General features: G+C 47.7%; 1 protein-coding gene across 2 annotated transcripts in view; it reads left to right on the top strand.

Moving 5' to 3' along the window:
• Positions 1-18,952, top strand: part of Slc7a8 (solute carrier family 7 member 8) — a 55,106-nt gene extending 36,154 nt beyond the window's left edge. The window contains exons 4-11 of one of the 2 annotated variants that reach the window (XM_027390622.2): positions 5,915-6,040; positions 7,848-8,001; positions 8,681-8,804; positions 10,328-10,431; positions 14,193-14,289; positions 16,629-16,778; positions 18,092-18,269; positions 18,719-18,952. In XM_027390622.2, the coding sequence (XP_027246423.1) occupies positions 5,915-6,040; positions 7,848-8,001; positions 8,681-8,804; positions 10,328-10,431; positions 14,193-14,289; positions 16,629-16,778; positions 18,092-18,269; positions 18,719-18,882 (1,097 nt within the window). In that variant the 3' untranslated portion in view covers positions 18,883-18,952. Of the gene's footprint in view, positions 1-5,914; positions 6,041-7,847; positions 8,002-8,680; positions 8,805-10,327; positions 10,432-14,192; positions 14,290-16,628; positions 16,779-18,091; positions 18,270-18,718 lie in introns of those variants that run through there. The other variant, XM_027390623.2, reaches the window with a different exon arrangement.
• The last annotated feature ends 1,027 nt before the right edge of the window (positions 18,953-19,979 follow it).

The raw sequence follows: 19,979 nt of genomic DNA, 5'->3' as shown, positions 1-19,979 counted from the left end.
AAGTTCCTTGCCTCCAGATCCTTGACTGAATCACATTTACAAAGTTCATTTTCAGTATTTACAAATCCTAAGGATTAGAATGTTGGCATCTTTTGGATGGCCATTATTTCTGACTTTCTAAGAGAAGCCTGATGCTACCTCTTCAATGCACAGGAGAGACTTCTGTGCTACCTAAGGATCAAAGTGTGAAGGTTGAGTCTGAGGTGAGGATGAGCATGCTTTCTCTGCTGGGAACAAGATGGGTGGTTTCTGGTTTTGGTTTGTTTTTCTTACCAGCACTGGGAACTGAACCTAGGACCTCATGAATGCTGCTAGCCAAGCACTCTTTCACTGAGCTATATCCCCTAAAGCAGTGGTTCTCAACATTTACATATCAGATACCCTGCATATCAGATAATTACATTACAATTCATAGCAGCAGCAAAATTAGTTATGAAGTAGTAATGAAAATTATTTTATGGTTGAGGGTCACCACAACATGAGGAACTGTATTAAAAGACTGAAGCATTAGGAAGGTTGAGAACCACTGCCCTGGGGACTCCCTCTCTCCCTCCCCCCACCTCCTTCTTCCTTTCTCCCTCTCAGACAGGATTTTATTAAGTCACACAAGCTGGCCTTGAACTCAAGACTTACCAACTCAGTAGGTCTTCTCAGTGGTCTTTTCATCTTTTACCTTTCCTATTTTTTTTAACTCAGGAAAAGAAAAGAAGGAAGGAAGGAAGGGAGGAAGGAAGGAAGGAAGGAAGGGAGGAAGGAAGGGAGGGAGGGAGGGAGGAAGGAAGGAAGAAAGAAATACCCAAGAGAATCAGATAAGCTTGGAATTCCACAGAGCTCCAGAGACCAGTGACCACTTGGAATAGGTTACCATTAACAAGAACTAGAATTTTCCATTATTTTTCCTAGCTAGACTAAAGCTGTAAAGCTCACATTGCTGGGACCCCCTTCCGCAGGATGCCCTGGGCTGGCTGAGATCCAGTATGGACACTGGCTGACTCCCATGCTGGCTCTGCTCTCAACACATTGTTTTGTGCTCACCCTTTCTGTTTTGCTTCAGATTTGGGGGCGGGTGTTGATGGAAGTAGTTAAGACAAAATCTCTATTGTTCAGGCTGGCCTGAAACTCATTAAGCAGCCATGGCTGGCCTCAAACTCATGTCAGCCCTCCAGCCTCAGCCTCCTGAGTGCTGGGATTACAGGCTTGCACCACAATGTCTAGCTTTTAATTGTCTCTCAGCTCACTCACATTACCAGCGTTCCTGGCCCTGGTAGACCCTGTGTAGATAGGTGATGGGTGGATAGAAACCATTCCATTTCAAGCTTTAGAATCACTGGTCCCATCTACATGTGGCTTTCCTGAAGTCACTAGATTCCAGGTGTGCAGAAGTCGGGGTCTAGCTGCACAGAAACAGAGAGAACATAGTCGCTGGCAGCAGAAAGGGGTGCTGGGTAGCAGATGGGCAGCACCAGGCCTCCTATGCAGCAAGGCCTTGGCAAACACCCAGCAAGTATTGCCTTCACTCTCTGACCTTTCCTCTCTGGTTGGAGGCTCAAGTTTCAGCTGCTGTGAAGGAAGCTGTTCTGCTGTACCAGGAGACTCAAAGTCCCCTCTCTCCTCTCAGTCACGTGCTGTGATGGCCCAACTGCAGGGTGAAGGGTAAGCCTTGGACCTGCAGCATTGTTCTAAGAGATTAGGGGGCACAGGCAATCTGCCCAACCCAACTCCTCAGCAGTTGTCTTACTTCTGAAACATCTCTTTGACACTGAAAAGTTAAATATTAGTCAAGGCCCTGAGTTCTTGTGAAGACTGGCAGTAAAAGAAGACATTAACAACAAGACTACATGACAAAACACCTGTCCTTTGGTCACCTCAGTCACCCTGAGTCTTGTAAAGAGGATTTTATGTTTTCTGTCCCAGCACATAGGGAGTCAGGGAGGGATTCTCCTTCTTGATTAGCAAACTCCTGTGAGTTTGCCCAGCTCTGCTTTTCCTCAAGTACTTTCTTGTCATCTCTCCACCCTGTCTTCGCCTTCCCTTGGTGGAAGATGGTTTTGGTCTGGGGAAGTTGAGGGGTCAAGACACAAGCCCTTACTTTGTAATCCTTACCCATTCCTAAGCCACGTGGGTTTTGTTTTCTAGTCTTCTTTTTATAAGTCGGTCTCCTTCACCCTTTAGTCATCACTGCTGTTGCTGCCTGGATTTCTGGGTATGGGACACCTGGCCTTGTACCCAGCATATCTCAGGGCCCTGGGGAGAAGATGAGGTCACGGTCAAGTTGTTTAGAGTGATTTGGGTTGGATTATCACCAGGCACGTGACCCTGAAATCCTTACTGAATTGAGTAAGATAACCAAATGTGTATTTATCAAGATCTCTGTCCATCTGGAACATTCTAGTATTTACAAAATGTGCTCCCTGTTCAGGGACTTAAAATCCTTCCTCCAGGAACATGTTTTGATTCTTCTGCTGTGGCTAATAGACTGGCTAATAGCTCTTGCATGAGGAATCAAGAGTTCCTACTCTCAAAAGTCAGACTTCCCGTTACTCTTTCAACTCTATGAAAACAATTAAGGATTGTCTGCCCGATTAATGAAATTCTAAGGGAACAGGAGAGAATGGTATGCACATGGAATTCGGAGATTAGAGAACTAATGGATCATGGCATTTTCTTCCTTTATTAAATATTTGTTGTGCATCTGCTATTGCACCGATGAGATGTTTGGGAGTTAAAGACGTGAAAAAGATAAAAAGAAACTGAATATATATATTCAGTTTTTTGAGACAGGTTTTTTGAGACAGGGCTTCTCTGTAGCTTTGGAGCCTGTCCTGGCACTCACTCTGTAGACCAGCCTGGCCTCAAACTCACAGAGATCCACCGCCTCTGCCTCCTGAAGGCTGGGATTAAAGGCATGCACCACCACTGTCTGGCCATATATATAATTTTTTTAAGATTTTATTTATTTATTATGTATACAACATTCTGCTTCCATGTATATCTGCACACCAGAAGAAGGCACCAGATCTCATAACAGATGGTTGTGAACCACCATGTGGTTGCTGGGAATTGAACTCAGGTCCTCTGGAAGAGCAGTCAGTGCTCTTCACCTCTGAGCCATCTATCTCTCCAGCCCCATAATTTTTTAAGACAGAATTTTAACTGCAGCCCTGGCTAGCCCAGTATTAGATATGTACTTTAGGGTAGCCTTGAACTCAGAGCAGTCCCCCTGCCTCCGATAACTTTAATATGAATAGGTACTACGATGAGATATAAAGCAAAATGGTGTAGGACTGTTCGATCCAGGAAGGACAAACTTTGTGCCTTGTCTATAAAATGTGACTGATACAGTTTACCTTGCAGGCCTGTTGTTAGGAATCAATAAAATCACAAAGCTTCATGGAACAGGTAGGTCTGGAAAGGTGCGAGGAGCTTGCCAACTCCAAACAATGCGGTGGAGAAGATCACAGATAGCTGGTAATGCAGGACCTTCCTGCTTTGTTGACATGCCCCCAGGACCTAGCAGGGTTGGGAAACACTTGGAAAATAGGAGTCCACTTGAGGATAAGATATTGCTGTCATTTAGCATTTGAGCAAAGTCAGAACCCTTGGGAGGCATGAAAGACAGAAGTGGCCCTTTGCTTTTACAGTGTTGCATGTAAGTTTCAAACACTAGAGAGTACCTGACCACTATTTCCAGAAAAGGCGAGCCAGGAGGGTATTTTCTTCCTTTGTTCTCAAGTACTTTGCAATAGTCTGGAAATTAAGAATCATGCTTTTGCCAGGCACAGTTGTATATACATCTTTAATCCCAGCCCTCTGGAGGCAGAGGCAGGCAATTTTCTGAGTTCAAGGCCAGCCTGGTCTACAGAGCGAGTTCTAAGACATCCAAGGCTACACAGAGAAACCCTGTCTTCAAAACAGAACAAAAACATTCCTTTGCAAGCCATAGCTCCTGAGAGTTGCCTAGACAGAGCAGGGGTAAAGCAGAGAGCCCACTTGCCTAGCATTTGGCCTCTTTGCACTTGGCTAACCTATCAGGTTCAACATTGTTCAAAGCACTGTGACTCCTGACACCTCCCACCCCATGCCACCAAAGAACATAGACAAACAGCTGGCAGACAGGCACTTGAGAACTTGCTGACATTCATCACTGGAAACACACAACAATTTCTTCTAAAATGAAATGTGCACTTACTGTATGACCAGAATCCTAGCCCCAGTTACTCACAAGCAACAAAAACTCTACCTGGAGACTTAGATGCATCCTGAGGCTGCTCAAGGGGTGGTTCTGCAGAAGGGCTTTTGCCCCACAAACCCAGTGACATGAGCTCAATCCTCACCGCTCATGTGGAGGTAGACAGAGAGAACCAACTCCTCAAAGTCGCCTTCTGAACCCCTCACATGGCACCATGACATGTGACCCCCTCCACATGTACAATAGTAATAAAAATAAAGGTGTTTTTTAGACAAGGTCTCACTATGTAGTGCTGGCTGGTCTGGAAAAGGCTATGCAGACCTGCTGGCCTTGAACTCAAAGCGATTCCTCTGCCCCTGCCCCTGCCCCTGCCCCTGCCCTGCCCCTGCCCCTGCCCCTGCCCCTGCCCCTGCCCCTGCCTCCCAGATGTTGGGACTAAAGGCATGTGCCACCACATCTGGCTAAAATAAAGTTGCTGTTTTTGTTTTCTAATAACTAAACAAGGTGTAGGGTCTAAAGAGCTGACTCAGCAGTTATGGGCACTTGCTTCTCTTCCAGAGGACCCAAGTTTAGTTCCCAACCACCACTGAGTAGGTCACGACCACCTCAAGCTCACTCTAAGAAACCTAATGGCCTCATCTGGTCTCCAAGGACACCCACACACTGGTAGCATACACACATTTAGATACGCATAGATAAATTAAGATAAAAATAATAAAAGGATTTAGAGGCAAATGTTTTGTTGTTGTTGTGAAGTATGGTCTCACCAAGTAGCCTAGGCTGATCAGCTTGCAATGCTGCCTCAGGGTCACAGCTGCCAGGATAAGGAATATGTGCCACCTGCGTCTGAAAGAATGTTTGGCTTTCCTGTGGACTCTCTTTCAGGTGTGAGGGAGATGAGTTGGGAGATTAGAGAAACCATTCCATACTCCCTCTCTCCAAATGATGGATACCCACCCCCAGCCCCTCAGGTCCCCAGATAAGTGTGATCTCCTGATCTTCATGAGAAGCCAAGGCCGGAAGCACATTATTTTCCCATATTAAGAGATTATGGGCCGGGCAGTGGTGGCACACACCTTTAATCCCAGCACTGGAGAGGCAGAGGCAGGTGGATCTCTGTGAGTTCGAGACCAGCCTGGTCTACAGAGTGAGTTCCAAGACTACACAGAGAAACCCTGTCTCGAAACCACCCCCTTACACACAAAAAATAAGTAAAAGAGGAAGAAGGTGAATTTTGAGGTGGATGTGGTGACACAAACCTGTAATTCAGACACTTCAAGAGGAGGCTGAGTCAGGAGGGCACAAATTTTGTTGGTGTTGCTTGTTGCTTTAAGGTGAATTTTATACTTTAATAAACCTAAGTAACAAGAGTCCCTAACCCTCTGCTGCCCCAGAACCAAGTTCAGTAAGGAAATATCCAAGATTATACTAGCAGCTCAGGATTCCCCATGAACAGATGATAACTGGACTGCTGAGTCCACCCTGTACCCTGGTCATGAGTAAGTCTCCCCTGAGTCAGTGCCCACACATCCCTGCCTAGCTGGCTTCTAGCCCGGGACGGGGAATGAACGCTCTGACCAAGCTCTAATTTGGAGCATGTAATCCTCATTGTAACCTATTAACCCAGTCAAAGTTTCTGGTCACTGGGGCTGTGGGTGTGAGATTGGGAGACAAGAGCACTGTGTCCTGTAGCCTCTGAGGGCCTATCTGGTGTTGTCATTACAGTGCTGCTCACATGGGTCAACTGCTCCAGTGTCCGATGGGCCACCCGGGTTCAAGACATCTTCACAGCTGGGAAGCTCCTGGCCCTGGCCCTGATCATTATCATGGGTGTTGTGCAGATATGCAAAGGTAAATGTCGTGGGAACCACAGGACTCCACACAACTCTTCACCCAATCCTTGCCTGGACACATCCTGAGATTTCCCGGTTGTGTGTTAGACTGACTTCTGTTGTCCATTTCCTCGACAAAGAAGATGAAAAACTGCTTTCCTCAGGGTTAGGGCTGCCCACCTCCACTCCCATACGCCATCTTGCAAAGATCCACACTTGCCTGTCGACTAATACAGCTAAGCAAGGGCCCCAGATCTCTGAACTCAGTTGCTATTTTATCACAGCCCCAGGGAAGACGTTCCTTACATGTTCTGTTGTACTCTGTTAATATTTTAAAATGAGGAACAGAAGGGGAGAATTTTATGTATTTCAATATTACTCATAATCTCTGGGGAAAGAGCTCTACATTCTTGAGGCCTCTGCCAACATTCCCCATTGGATTTGATCTGTATTTGGTTTCCATGGGACCCACAGCGCTGCTGGGCTCTGCACAGCGTCACTGCCTCTTGGAGAGAATAAAATGACAAACAGGAGCACCTCCTGTCTGCCCACAAGCTCTGAAGGCAGAGCGGAGACCCTGCAGACAATAGTTTGTGCAAGATACTGCCCTTGATGGTTTTCATCAGCCTGATGAGCCCATGGGGGAAGGGGGTATTGTTTTCAGCAATCTAGGCTTAGGAAACATTGTCCTATCTTTTCAAAGATAATGAATCCTTCCTAACCTGATCTCAATTCTTTCTCCTGGTTTCCTGTCCTAATGCTGGGTTACAGATGTCTAAATAACACAGCCAATACTCTGCTTTCTCTCAGCCTTTTTAGTCAGCAGCTGTGGAGATATGTGGTGTGTGTGTGTGTGTGTGTGTGTGTGTGTGTGTGTGTGTGTGTGTGTACTTAAACCTAGGGTTTTGCATATGCTGGGAACACTCTACTACAAAGCTATGTCTTCAGCCCAGAAAAAACAAACAAAAAACTAAAAAAAAAAAAAATATTTTATTTTATATGTATGAGTGTTTTGCCTGCACACGTATATGTGTAGTGCCCTTAAAACCGGAAGAGGGCATTGGATCATCTGAGACTGGAGTTGGCTGTTGGGAATCAACCCTGAGTCCTGTGCAGGTGCAGCAAGTGCTCTGAAGTTCGGGAGCCATTTCTCCAGCCCAGCCCCCAGCGTCCACAGTCTCTGAGCACTGTAAATACTGGGAAGGCTGCTTAAAGGCTCCTCACGGAAGGACCCCGATGGAGACCAGATATCCCGTAGCAAATGAGGGGCTATAGGCAAAACAAGCAAAATGTGCTCCAGCTGACAGGACACTAGAGCTCTGTGTGAGCTTACGTTTGAGTGTCGGCTGTTCCTTATGCTTTCTTCATAAAAACGCAAATATATATCAGGGAAAGTAGTCAAGAAGACTATCGTTGATGCTAGCCTCCCTAGTCACATGAACTTCCCAGCCATTCTGCCAGGCATGGCGGCACACACCTTTAATCCCAGCACTCAGGAGGCTGAAGCAGAGGTATATTTGTGAGTTCAAGGCCAGCCTGGTGTACAGAGTGAGTTCCAGGACAGCCAGGGCTAAATAAAATAAAAATAAAAAGGACATTCTGAAATGTGCTTTGAACCTGAACCCTTGTTTGGACTCGTGGTTCTGAGGTGCCAGGGTCCGAGAAGTCCTGGACCTGGATTTTCCCACTCCTCTTACCTCTCCTCTCTCACACAGCGGCTTGCTGAAGAACAGACAAGGAGTGGGTATATCACCACAGGGGAGGGGTGGCCAGGGGCTAGCCTGAGCTCACCTTTCTGAGCAGCCTCCTGCCTGTTGTGCCCACAGGAGAGTTCTTTTGGCTGGAGCCAAAGAATGCATTTGAGAACTTCCAAGAACCTGACATCGGCCTCATCGCTCTGGCTTTCCTGCAGGGCTCCTTTGCCTACGGAGGCTGGAACTTCCTTAATTACGTGACTGAGGAGCTTGTGGACCCTTACAAGTGAGTGGAGAGGCCAGCTCTTCCAGTCACCTTAGGCCACACAGTGCCCATCCTGGGGAAAGGGAACATAGATCCATCTCTTGCCCCTGTCCTGGACCTGTCCTGCCCTTCCATGAAGGAGCAGTTCATTTCCCAGGAATTTGAACCATTTACTGTCTGCCTTGCTAAGAGAAGAGAAAGGGTTCGCTGACTTTCCTAAGGCAAGCAAAAAATCGCAAAGCTGGCCTGGTCAGTGGTGGCACACACTTAGGAGGCAGAGGCAGGCAAATCTGTGAGTTCCAGGCCAGCCTAGTCTATAGTGAGTTCCAGGACAACCAGGGCTACACAGAGAAACTGTGTCTTGGAAAACCAAAAAAGAAGAAAAACAGAAAGCTGTGCAGGCTGGCGTGGTGGCTGTAGAGGAGGAGCTGCCCCAGAAGTCTCGGAGTTGTAGCTGTTGGGGGCCAGGCCCAACCTTATGTCTTAAAGCAGCAGAAAGCATGCATGGTCCAGATCTAAGTCAAGAAGAGATAAGTAGTCTAAGCTGTTCCATTTCCTCTAAGTAATCCTGCCCCACCCGAGTCAAACCTGCCTCCCAGAGAGAGGAAGGGCCAAGAAGCTGCAAGTCTAGGCTCATGAGGTCCCCTAGCAGAACACATCCCTGGTATGGGCTTCCCTCTCACCTCCTCTCCCTCTACAGGAACCTTCCCAGAGCCATCTTCATCTCCATCCCACTGGTCACATTTGTGTATGTCTTTGCCAATGTCGCGTATGTCACTGCAATGTCCCCCCAGGAGCTGCTGGCCTCAAATGCAGTCGCTGTGGTAAGAAATCACTCTGGGTCCCAGACCCAGGACACTGATATTGACCTGCCAACTTAGCCCACTTGCTTTTCCCTGATCCAGTGCCTTATAGAATTGAAAGTCATCCACCTCCTCAGGGTCAAATTTACACGTGTCCTTCAAGAGCCTGGGAGCAAACCAATGGCTGGGTTAGTTCCAAAACAGCTACCATGGCTACCTGAGAAGTTGCCACAGAGTCTATATGGCTTTTGGTGTTGAAATATCTAATGTTTTGCAGAACAAGTTCACTGACTCCTGCTCTAGGGCACTCTAAGCATTCAGGTTATGTAAGAAGACAGACCGCTCTTCACAGAGACATATGCTTGCACAAGACACACTGATTCTCTGTCCTTCTTTCTCTGATGTTCTCAGTGCTTGCCAGAATAAGCAAGGCCCTGTGTTCCATCCCCAGCATCACACACACACACACACACACACACACACACACACACACACACACACACACCAGCAAATAATTCAGAAATCAGAGTGACTTATGCTCTTTGGGCAAAGAGATCACAAAGCCCTAATATCTGAGGTAGGCCTAGGAGCCATGCTATATCTTCACCTAGCTTCAAACCAAACACTGCCATCTCTCGTCTCATCTTTGAAAATAAAGATGCCCTGCCATCTCCTGTGGCCATCTACTCTTAAATCCTGCAGCCTCCCATGCGCAACAGGACATCTGTTCTAGATATCACCTCCCTGGCTCATACTATAAGCCTGGCTCAGAGACTCCAGAAAAGGTGGTCCCCTAAACTTTATGTACACATGTATATGTACATGAGGGCCCATCGACAATTTCAGAACCATGCCCTTGTCAGCTAGAGAAACTAGCCAGTCTTTATTTTCCTACCAACAGAACCTGCCTCTGTGACTTTAGAAACTCTAACTTGGGTTCATTCCTGTTCTGTAGATAGAAAACCAAGGCTCAAGAATAACAAACTCAGGGCCAAGAGAGAATAGTTCAGTGGTAGAGTACTTGCCTAGTACAAGTGAGATCCTGTGCTTGATCCCTAGCACACACACACACAACCACACACACACACACACACACACACACACACACACACACACACGCAAGCCTGTTCAAGGTGGTATTGGGATTTGAATTCGAATCTGACCCTTAAGTCTGTGTACCTCCATGTACAGAGAACTCTGTAGTGTACACAGGCTAGACTTACAGCACCTGGCCTCCAATCTTGACCCCTCCATTGCCCCAGTGTATGATCTGAGGTAAGCTGTAGATCACTAAGGGACTCAGTTTCCCCATTTGTAATGAAGGATAAGTGTTCATTGCTGTTATCACCACCATACCCTGGCCCTCTGAGTTAATTAGCCCACAGCACGTGTTCCTGATGTGTAGCTGCCCCTGCAGCATGGTAGTCTGGACCCGGGTTCTCAGAGAGGATCAGCAGGGTAGATGGGAGACAGGCACACCGGAAGTGAGGAGCAAGCTGGAATAGGTCTCTTTCTCGTAATTCACGTCTTGTCTTCTTCCCCAGACTTTTGGAGAGAAGCTTCTAGGGGTCATGGCTTGGATCATGCCCATTTCCGTTGCCCTGTCCACATTCGGAGGAGTCAACGGCTCGCTCTTCACCTCCTCCCGGTGAGTGTTTTCCCTGGCCCTTCCCGGGCCACTTTTCTGCCTCCATTGCTTGTGTGTATTTGATGAATTTGTCTTCAGCAGGGGTCTATGCAACCTCCTCGGTGGTAGCTTTGCAGGAGTATTGCATGTCAGTGTGTGTGCTTAGGGGAGGGTCTACTGTTCGCAGGGTGACCTACAATCTGCAGTGCGCAGGTGGCAGCCGCCTTGTTTTGGCAGCAGGATTGTATCTTGACTACATTCCTAGAATCTGCTTCCCCCCTTGTCAACTACTGTCCAGAAGAAACCCTATTTTGAAAGGGACCTGGAAGGGTTCTTATACTTGAAGCCTCTGGATCTGGCCTCTCATGGATGTCTGGAGCCAGACTCCGCCTGGGATGAGATCCCTGGGATGTAGGACTACTCCCTACTCAAGAGGCAGAGGCTGTCACAGATTGGATAGGGAAGAGCAGAAAGGAAACTTTTGTCAGTGAGAGATCCAGTAGCCACAACCACAACCCAGAATTGGGAAGCCAGAAATGTAAGTGGGCTCTGGAGGCTTCCTTCTGTCTATCCAGGGATCAGGCCCCTCTTTTATGTCCCTTCCTGCCATCTCTAGAATGGCTGTCAAAGGGTTACTATTTGTGTGGCCCGTAGGTTTTCTGTGCCCTAGGAGCACAATCCTATTCAAAAGACAAGTCTGGGCTCAGCTGTTTCCCAAGCCACCTGTCGCATCACAGAGAAGTTCCTGTGAGATGACAGAGACTTCCATGTTTTCAGGATCCAGAGCAATAAAGAGGAGGACGCACACTCACCCCTAGCAACCTCGTGTGCATGTAACACAGGAGCCGTGGCCACCTGGAGGCCCTAGCAGAGGGCGAGCAGTGGAAGAGCAGTGACCCAGGAGGCTCCCTGGGATCTGTTGGAGGAGAGTGGCTGGCTACAGTCGCTTTAGTTTGGGGTTTGTCCCTCAGGCATGCCACACAGTGGTCTGCGTGCATGAGCATAGTCGTGTGTGCATGCAGGAGACGCCAGAGGAACGGCCTCCCTTCCCAGGCCACCTCTGCTCAAATACTACTTTCTTCTCTCATCCTTACTTCCCTCCACTCTTTCATCCTTCTATGTCTTAGTTTGAATTTAGATGGTCCTTGCTGAGCAAGCAGTGTGTGTGTGTGTGTGTGTGTGTGGTGTGTGTGTGTGTGTGTGTGTTACTTAGAGCCATCATACTCTCCTTTGTCTCCTAGCTTGTGAACCTGACATGGGGCTGTTGGACCTGGACAGTTACACTTGGTCCTGGTTGTATGGGAGGAGGATATGAATGAGAGCCTGGATATGTGCATGATGAAGCCTACAGAGTCCCCTAGGCTCAATCTAGTGCATGACACTGGGCTGGCTGGAAAAGACCATAGCATGGAAGAAGGGAGGGAGGGGCTGCATGTGTCTGCATGAAATTAGGGAAGCTGGCCTGAATAGTTCATGGTGACACCTGCTTGTGGGTCCTTGGAGTCACAGTCAGCTCCCGCTCCTCTGAGCAGCTGCTGTTAGCACCATTCTTCCCTGTATACAAAGCATGGAGTGGCAGCTCTCTTAGAATCCCCAGTCTGTACCAGGTATGGGGGCACATACCTCTGATGTCAGACCTCAGAAGGCTAAATCAAGAGTCCAAGACTTCCAGGCCAGCCTGGGCTACAAACAGCAACAGCCTGTGCACTGTCACACTGTCTGTCACCTTCCTCTCATCCACTGGGGACCACCTAGAGAAAAGTAAAAGTAGATGGCTCCACAGGTAAAGGCAATACTTCCAAGCCTAATGACCTGAGTTTGACCCTCAGGAACCCAATTCAGGGGTAGAAGGGGAGAACTGACTCCTACAAGTTGTCATTTGACCTCCACAAGTGTGCCATAGACACAAACAAACAAACAAAGTAAATAAGTGAAATCAAAACTTTTAAAGAAAACAAATTATGAATGCTAATATGTAAAGGACTGCTGGCAGTGGTGGGTTGTTTTGTTTGGAAGAAGCATAAAGAGAAAGGAAAGAAGGAAGGAAGGGGCCGCTTTAATGTTATGCTCTCTGTGTCTATCTCTATGTCTCTGTTGTCCCCACTATCTCCTTCCCCTCCTAAAGGCGTATAACCACCCCCTATTTTTAGATTATTACTTTTAATTAATAATTAGATTATTGCTTTTTAATATGTATGCCCTTTGACTGCACATTATGTCTGAGCACCGTGTGCATGCCTAGCACCCACAGAATCAGAAAAGGGTGTCAGGTCCCCCTGAAACTGGAATTGTAAGTGGTTGTGAGCCACCATGTGGATGCTGGGAATTGAACTAAGTTCCTCTGCAAGAGCAACAAGTGCTCTTAACCAATGAGCCAGCCCTCTAGCCTCCTCCCCGTTTGTGAGACAGGGTCTCATCATATAAGGCTAACCTCAAACTGGAAATCCTCCCTCTCAGGCTTGATGTGCTGGGTTCAAAGGCATATGTCACTACCCTCGGCTCAGGATCACAGTTTTGTAGACTGTATTTTTGTTTGATGTTATATTGTGAGCATGCTGTCACAGAATCATTTTCTTCAGAAACATGATTTTGAGGGCTAAAGAGATGGCCCAGATTCAACTCCCAGCACCCACACGGCGGCTCAACCATCTGTAACGATCTGCCTCCTTCCTCTGGCCTCCACCAACACTGCCTGCACATGGTGCACAGACACACATTCAGACAAATACCCATGCACATGAAACAAAAATAAAGAAAATTCTTTAAAAGACATGATTTTTCTTTACTTCACAATTACACATATATCCTAATTTCTTTAGCCACTCTCATGATTTTAAGCATGGAGGTCATTTGCTGTTTGGCTCACTGCCAGAGCCTTTTTGTGTACGTACCTTTCAGTACCTCTCAATTTTTGTTTTTCTAAAGAAGGCTTCTTGGGAATAGAATGAGTAGTTCTAAGGGTACAAATTTTAAGTGCTATGTATATACAGTAAAATGCACAAACTTTAAGTGTGATTGATAAGTTGTGATGGTTATAGACACCAAAGAAGATAACCCCAGACTTTTACTGACTCTCCCAGGTCCCACCTGTCCTTTTGCAGCCCATGGCCCCTCTCCATCCTCACAAGGATTTTTGTTTGTTTGTTTGTTTGTTTGTTTTGTTTTTTCGAGACAGGGTTTCTCTGTGTAGCTTTGGAGCCTATCCTAGCACTCGATCTGGTTACTCTCGAACTGGTTACACAGCTAGCTCAGAGCTGTGTGCAAGGGAATCAGTAGCCCTTGAGCGTCAGAAGGCTCTCATGTAAAGGAGAAGCATAGCCAGGCAAAGGGACAGGCCTAATGCCGGTATTCAGGAAATGGAGGCGGGAGGAATTCTAAGCCTGTCTTTGCTACGGGGAAGTTCAGGGTCACATAGACGGCATGAGAATGTGTCTCAAAGAACCAAAAATGAAATAATAAGGGCAGGGAAGCTGTTCAAGCTGTAGCGTTGAAACATGGGAATGATTCGGAATGACTGTGCATTGCCCTGAGCCGGCCAGATCATACTCTCAGTGTTGACATGCCTAATATCCGTCCACCTGCCCACTGGCTGCCTCTGGTCTGCCTGTGCCTGCATTTGTGAACATAGGTCCTGTGACTAGTGGGCTGGAAAGCGTGGCACAAAGGCAAGTCCTGGCTGGTGGAGGATGCCACTGTGTGGGCCAAAGGTGGGCATGGATGAGAGAGCCTAGGCTTAGTGGTTCCCAGGCTATCCCAGGCTGACCTACTTTTCTCCTTGCCAGGCTGTTCTTTGCTGGAGCCAGAGAAGGCCACCTTCCCAGCGTGTTGGCCATGATCCACGTGAAACGCTGCACCCCAATCCCAGCACTGCTCTTCACAGTAAGGTCCCCTGCCACTGCTGGCCTCCCACAGATCCTTCCCCTCGCTTTATGCCTAGTCATGACTGAGATTCACACTCTCTGCCCGCACATGGGCGCGCACACACACACACACACACACACACACACACACACACACACACACCTGTCCCCCTTCTGGTGGAGCTCTGCATTTCAGTAAACCCCAGCTAAGCCTGCACGTGCCGCCAATGCTCTGTGAATGTCAAGAGATATAATTAGAAACGATCCCAGGCTAAAACACCCACAACTCTCAGGCTGGCTCGATTTCAGTCTCCTGTCCTATTGAGTCAGACTAAAAAGACATGGGATACCACAGCCTCACGAACGCATGTCTCTGTTATTGGCCTTACTGGCACCTGCTACAAGGGTACAGTGTTGAGGCTTCTCCTTCAGCTAGTCACAGCACATGCTCACCACTACCACTCCCTGCCTCTTGGAAAATGCCATCAAAATAAATCTAGTTCAGGGCACATGTGAAAAGAAAAGTTACAGACAGAGGAAAACTCATAAATTGAAGGTGGGGAAAGGAAATGGAGTCAAAAAAGCACAGAATCATTTACAGTAGCAATTCTCAACCTGTGGGTCACGACCCCCACGGGGTTGCATATCAGATATTTACATTGCAATTCATAACAGTAGCAAAATTACAGTTATGAAGTAACAACGAAAATAATTTTATCATTAGGCGTCACCCCAACATGAGGAACTGTATTAAAGGGTCACAGTACTAGGAAGGTTGAGAATCACGACTCTAGAGAGTTAAAGGAAGAAGCAAAGACTTGTCCTCAATAGATTTTTTGAATTAATTTTATTTTCCTTTTAAATCCTGGGATAAAACATTACAAATTACTTTGAGCCAGACATGGTGGCTCACACCATTAATCCCATCACTCGGGAGGCAGAGGCAGGCAGATTTCCTGAATTTGAAGCCAGCTCTGTAACAAGTCCCAGGCCAACCAGGGCTAAGAAGAGAGACCCAGTCTCAAAACAATAAAAACAAATTTACTTTGATCCCCAAGGGAGGTGGTCAGTAGTCAAGGTAATGGAGCTCACTGTGAGAATTCCAGAATGTGCAGATACAGAATGAAGGTCATCTTGTTAGGACAGTTGCAGAAAGAGACGGAGGACAGTATTTTCCGTGAGTCACATGGCTTTTTCTCAGCTGTGAGTTGCAGTTCTATGACTACAAGGCAGGTACAGTGAGAATATGACCTGTTCACCCACTAAAATCCAGTTACCATCAGATCCAACGGGAGAACTAAGCCTCATTGGCCTTCACAGATTATCCAGGGTGGCTTCTAGTGCATAATTAGTAGTGGATGTTTCTCACAGCTGCTTGGACACTAAGGCTGACTGTATCTGAGGCCTTATCTGCTGTCAGGTATGGAGAAACTGGTGCTCAGAGGCATGCATAGTGCCTCTCCTCAATAGTGCATTCCAAGAGAGACACAGAGGTGACTTTGAAGTTGGAAAGCCACTTCCATTGAGAAAACCTCATAGGGATCTTATAGATTTAAATGAGTTTGTATTTGTAGAATGCTATTTGGCTATTGTTACTATATGTTACTGTTTAATCTCCTCTTCCCCTAGGTTTTTCAAGACATGGTTTCTCTGTGTAGCCCTGGCTGTCCAGTCACTCTGTAGACCAGGTTGTCCTCAGATCTTATAGAGATCCGCCTGCCTTCTCTCCAGTGCTGGGATTAAAGGTGTACTCCACCATCGCCTGGCTAAAGAGAAGAGTAAATTAGATTACTCAGCCAAGAGAAAGTGACAATAATAAGAATAAAGCCTTACTTATCAGCTAATGATCTCCCTAAGGGGTCAAAAGAACAAAAAGAAACTGATTAGTTTGAGCCATAATCGGAAGTGAATATGGTGAGATGAGGGTGGCCCAGAGCCTAGTCACACCAGCATAGCCAATCTGGGCACCCATTCTGAATGGTTACTCCCCCACTCCATAACAGTGGTTACATACTTTGATTTTATCCCTGTAATAAGAAAGACGTTCTTAGTCAGAAGTGATGGACTGCAATCCCAGCACCCAGGAGGCAGAGGCAAGCAGATCTCTGAATTTGAGGCCAGCCTGGTTTACATAGCAAGTTCTAGGACAGCCAGGGCTACATAGAGAGACCTTATCTCAAAAAAAAAAAAAAAAGGCAGAGAGAAGTTCCTGGCAATAAAGGTATAGTCCATCCTTGGCTACTCTAGGTGGCTGTGAAGTCCCCCTCTTGGGATGTCCACTATAAACAGCACGCCTGGCCTGGAAGGGTAGATCATCCTCTAACCCAGTCTCTTTCCTTCACTCTCATTTTTCTCCAGTGCATCTCCACACTGCTGATGCTGGTCACCAGTGACATGTACACACTCATCAACTACGTGGGCTTTATCAACTACCTGTTCTACGGGGTTACGGTTGCGGGACAGATAGTCCTTCGCTGGAAGAAGCCTGACATCCCTCGGCCCATCAAGGTGAGAGGACTCCCTTCCCTTTTCCACTGCCTCTAGTGCAATGCAGGGCTTCGAATCATTGCGGCTCTTGGTCATGTGTGAATAGGACAGCTATTTCCTTTCTCCACTCTTAAATCTTACACTCTGGGTGCTTTTTAGGGTTCTCTTGCCTGCCCTCTTCCTCCAGTATCAGGGTTCACTACACTATGTGTCTGTTCCAAAGTGAGTCTCCTCTGCCTGCTTGTTTAAATTCTAACCGATATCCAACTAGCTCTCAAGCACCTCCTCTTTCTTGAAGCTTTCCAGTCTATGTCTATAGTCCTTGCTTTTCAAACTCCCAAGACTACACACACAGTAGGAGACTCAGTGAACTTAGTGGTTGCTACTGAAAACAAACCAAAAACAAAAACAAAAACAAAAAAAACCTGATATTGTCTGTTCTGAGACTGCTCAAAACAAGGCATACTGGAGTGCAGAGTTCTTTGGTAACTGAATAGAACCTGGAGCTATTTGAGAATCCTGTTCTAAAAACAGGATACTTCTAGAAGATTCTTCTGTCTGAGAAAGAAGGTGGTCTCTGGATCTCTCTGATGTTTTCACTGCCACTTTCCTCCCGCTCCTAGAAAACCTCCTAGAGGAATGGAGAGGTAGATGAAGTCATCTCCCCATTCTGAGAGGAGCACACAGGGAGGTAGGCAGCTTGAGCAGCTGCCCCTAGATCAGGAAGACCGTCAAAGGTACGGCTTACATGCACCTGTGGAGCCAGTGTTTCCTTCTGGACAAAATGCAGTCCAGGTTCTAGGCTACCTTGTGCCCTGTTGGCTTCCTGGGACTAAGCAGCTTTCTCTTCTCCCATGGCTTGAGTGAAATAAATTGAGGCTGATCCTAGTGTGAGGGGATGAGCATTGCAGTGGTGAATCCAGATGAGACCTGGTCTGGAAGTGGGTGTGAAGATAAAAGCCAAAGCAGATCCAGGTCATTTGCTTCCTGCCTCTCCCCTTCCTGGAGACCTCTGCAAATGGACACTACCATCCTGACCAGCTTCTCAATCCCCTGAGCTTCTCTGGCTGCCACAGACACTTATATTGAGTCATGAGGTCTTATCTGAGCTCACCTGGGAGGGACCTGAACAATAAATAGCCTTACTTCCCTATCCCGCTGCCCTATTTCATCAACATCTGCTGATATAGCGTCTATAAGAGCCTAAAGTCTGGGACACAGAGCTGAGTGAAGCACAGCCATTGCCCTCAAGAATGAGAATGAAGAAGAGAGAGGGCACCCTCATCCTGAGGGACACTAGGAGCCACATGTATCACAGTACCTCTGTCCCACAGATCAGTCTGCTGTTTCCCATCATCTACTTGCTGTTCTGGGCCTTCCTGCTGATCTTCAGCCTGTGGTCAGAGCCAGTGGTGTGCGGCATTGGCCTGGCTATCATGCTGACAGGAGTACCTGTCTATTTCCTGGGTGTCTACTGGCAACACAAACCCAAGTGTTTCAATGACGTCATTGGTAAGTGATGGCTAGAGAGAGGGCCTCTTGGGAAGATACACAGCAGAATCAGAAGAGCCCTACCAGAATCAGAAAGTCAAGGTTTACCTTCACTTGAGTCCACAGGGCTCCTGATTCAGGGCCAGGAATGATAGATGTCTTCCAAAGACCAGCTGGCATCCCCAGACAGACCTGGGGCAGCCTACCAGCCATCTATCAGTTCCACTACAGGCTTACTGGTGACCGGTAGAGAACCTGGAATGGGGGCAGGGGAGTCAGTGGAAGGCTAGAGTCTTGGTAAATGAGAGGTAGCCATCAGAAAATGCAGGACATGGGCAAGCCATTCTCCAAAAGTCACTGGCTATCCTGAGGTAGAAGCTGAGGTGAAAGAGCTGGCCAGAGGTGATCTGACTATGGGTTCAGCAGCTTACCAAGCAATGACCTTGTTTCTATATTGGTCCCTCCCACAGAAGCAATAACCCTAGTGAGCCAGAAGATGTGTGTGGTCGTGTATCCCCAGGTGGAAGGGGACTCAGGGGCAGAGGAAGCAATCGATGACATGGAGGAGGAACAGCAGAAGCCCATCTTCCAGCCTACTCCTGTCAAGGACCAGGACTCTGAGGAACAGCCGTAGCCCTGAGGACTGCCATCCCTTTACCTGACCACTCCCTCCTTCATCCTTTCTGCCCTGCATCCCTGCCTAGGTCCCCAACACACACACACACACACACACACACACACACACACACACACACACACACACACACACACACCTACACCTAGACTTCTGTCAGGCAGGGGCAAGACCTGGGTGTCCATGGTGACACACAGTACCCAAAGAACTGCTTCCAGCCCCAAGGCCCACGGTCAAGGTCAGTGTACCCGGGCCTGCACACACTCCAAGGATTAGAGGAGACTGAAGGTGCCGTGGGTTCCCTACAAGACCCTCCCTCCTGGACCCATGCTCTTTAGGTGCCTCTAAGAAACATGGGCTCACTACTGTGTCTTCTCCCTAGTTCTGAGCCCAGGTTGGGAAGGAGGTAGCAGCCACAGTGAGTTGGTTGGAGAAGACAAATCAAACACAAGTGTCACCACTCACTGGAGAGATTCAAATGCCTCTTCACTCACTAGGGATCCAAAAGGCAGAGGGTTCACTTCTCCACCCTGTACCACTACCACTCCACTGCCCAGCGTAGGCCCCTGCCCAGAAACTTCCCTTTCAGGATGCCTCCTCCTCACTGAGCTAAGGACCAAGAAGGAGGACCACCCTATCCCCAGCTCTAAGACAAGCTTGTGGAATACATAGGGGAAGGCTCAGACTGCTGACACCAAGCCCTGCCCTGCTCCTGCTTCCTGTCCCCCTGTGGTGCCAAAGCTCCCTGAAGCCAGAAAGACTTCTTAAGTTCAGTCTAACAGACATCTATCTCTCTTTAAAGGGCAAAACGACTCAGCTACACTTCCCCTCCTGTGTGAGAGAGCAGTGGCTCTCTCACGATCCCAGCAGCTCTTCCCGCCCACAAGCACTGCCGGCCACCCTCACCCTTTTTCTCCCCTGGACCTTGGCTCAAGGACCACGCTGGAAGCCAAGCCCTTCAGGCCTGAAATTAAGAGTCAAACCAGCCTTAAGTCATCTCCCCCACCCCCCAAGAACTGAGCCTAAAAATGCTCTCTAGTTCTACCCTTCAGGACAGTCCTAGTATTAAATGCCTTCCCTGGAAGGAAGAGTGCTTC

This window comes from Cricetulus griseus (genome assembly GCF_003668045.3).
Source record: "Cricetulus griseus strain 17A/GY chromosome 1 unlocalized genomic scaffold, alternate assembly CriGri-PICRH-1.0 chr1_1, whole genome shotgun sequence".
Classification (NCBI taxonomy): Eukaryota; Metazoa; Chordata; class Mammalia; order Rodentia; family Cricetidae; genus Cricetulus; species Cricetulus griseus.
Note: the sequence above shows the minus strand (reverse complement) of the source record. Positions and strands in the feature narration are given on the sequence as shown.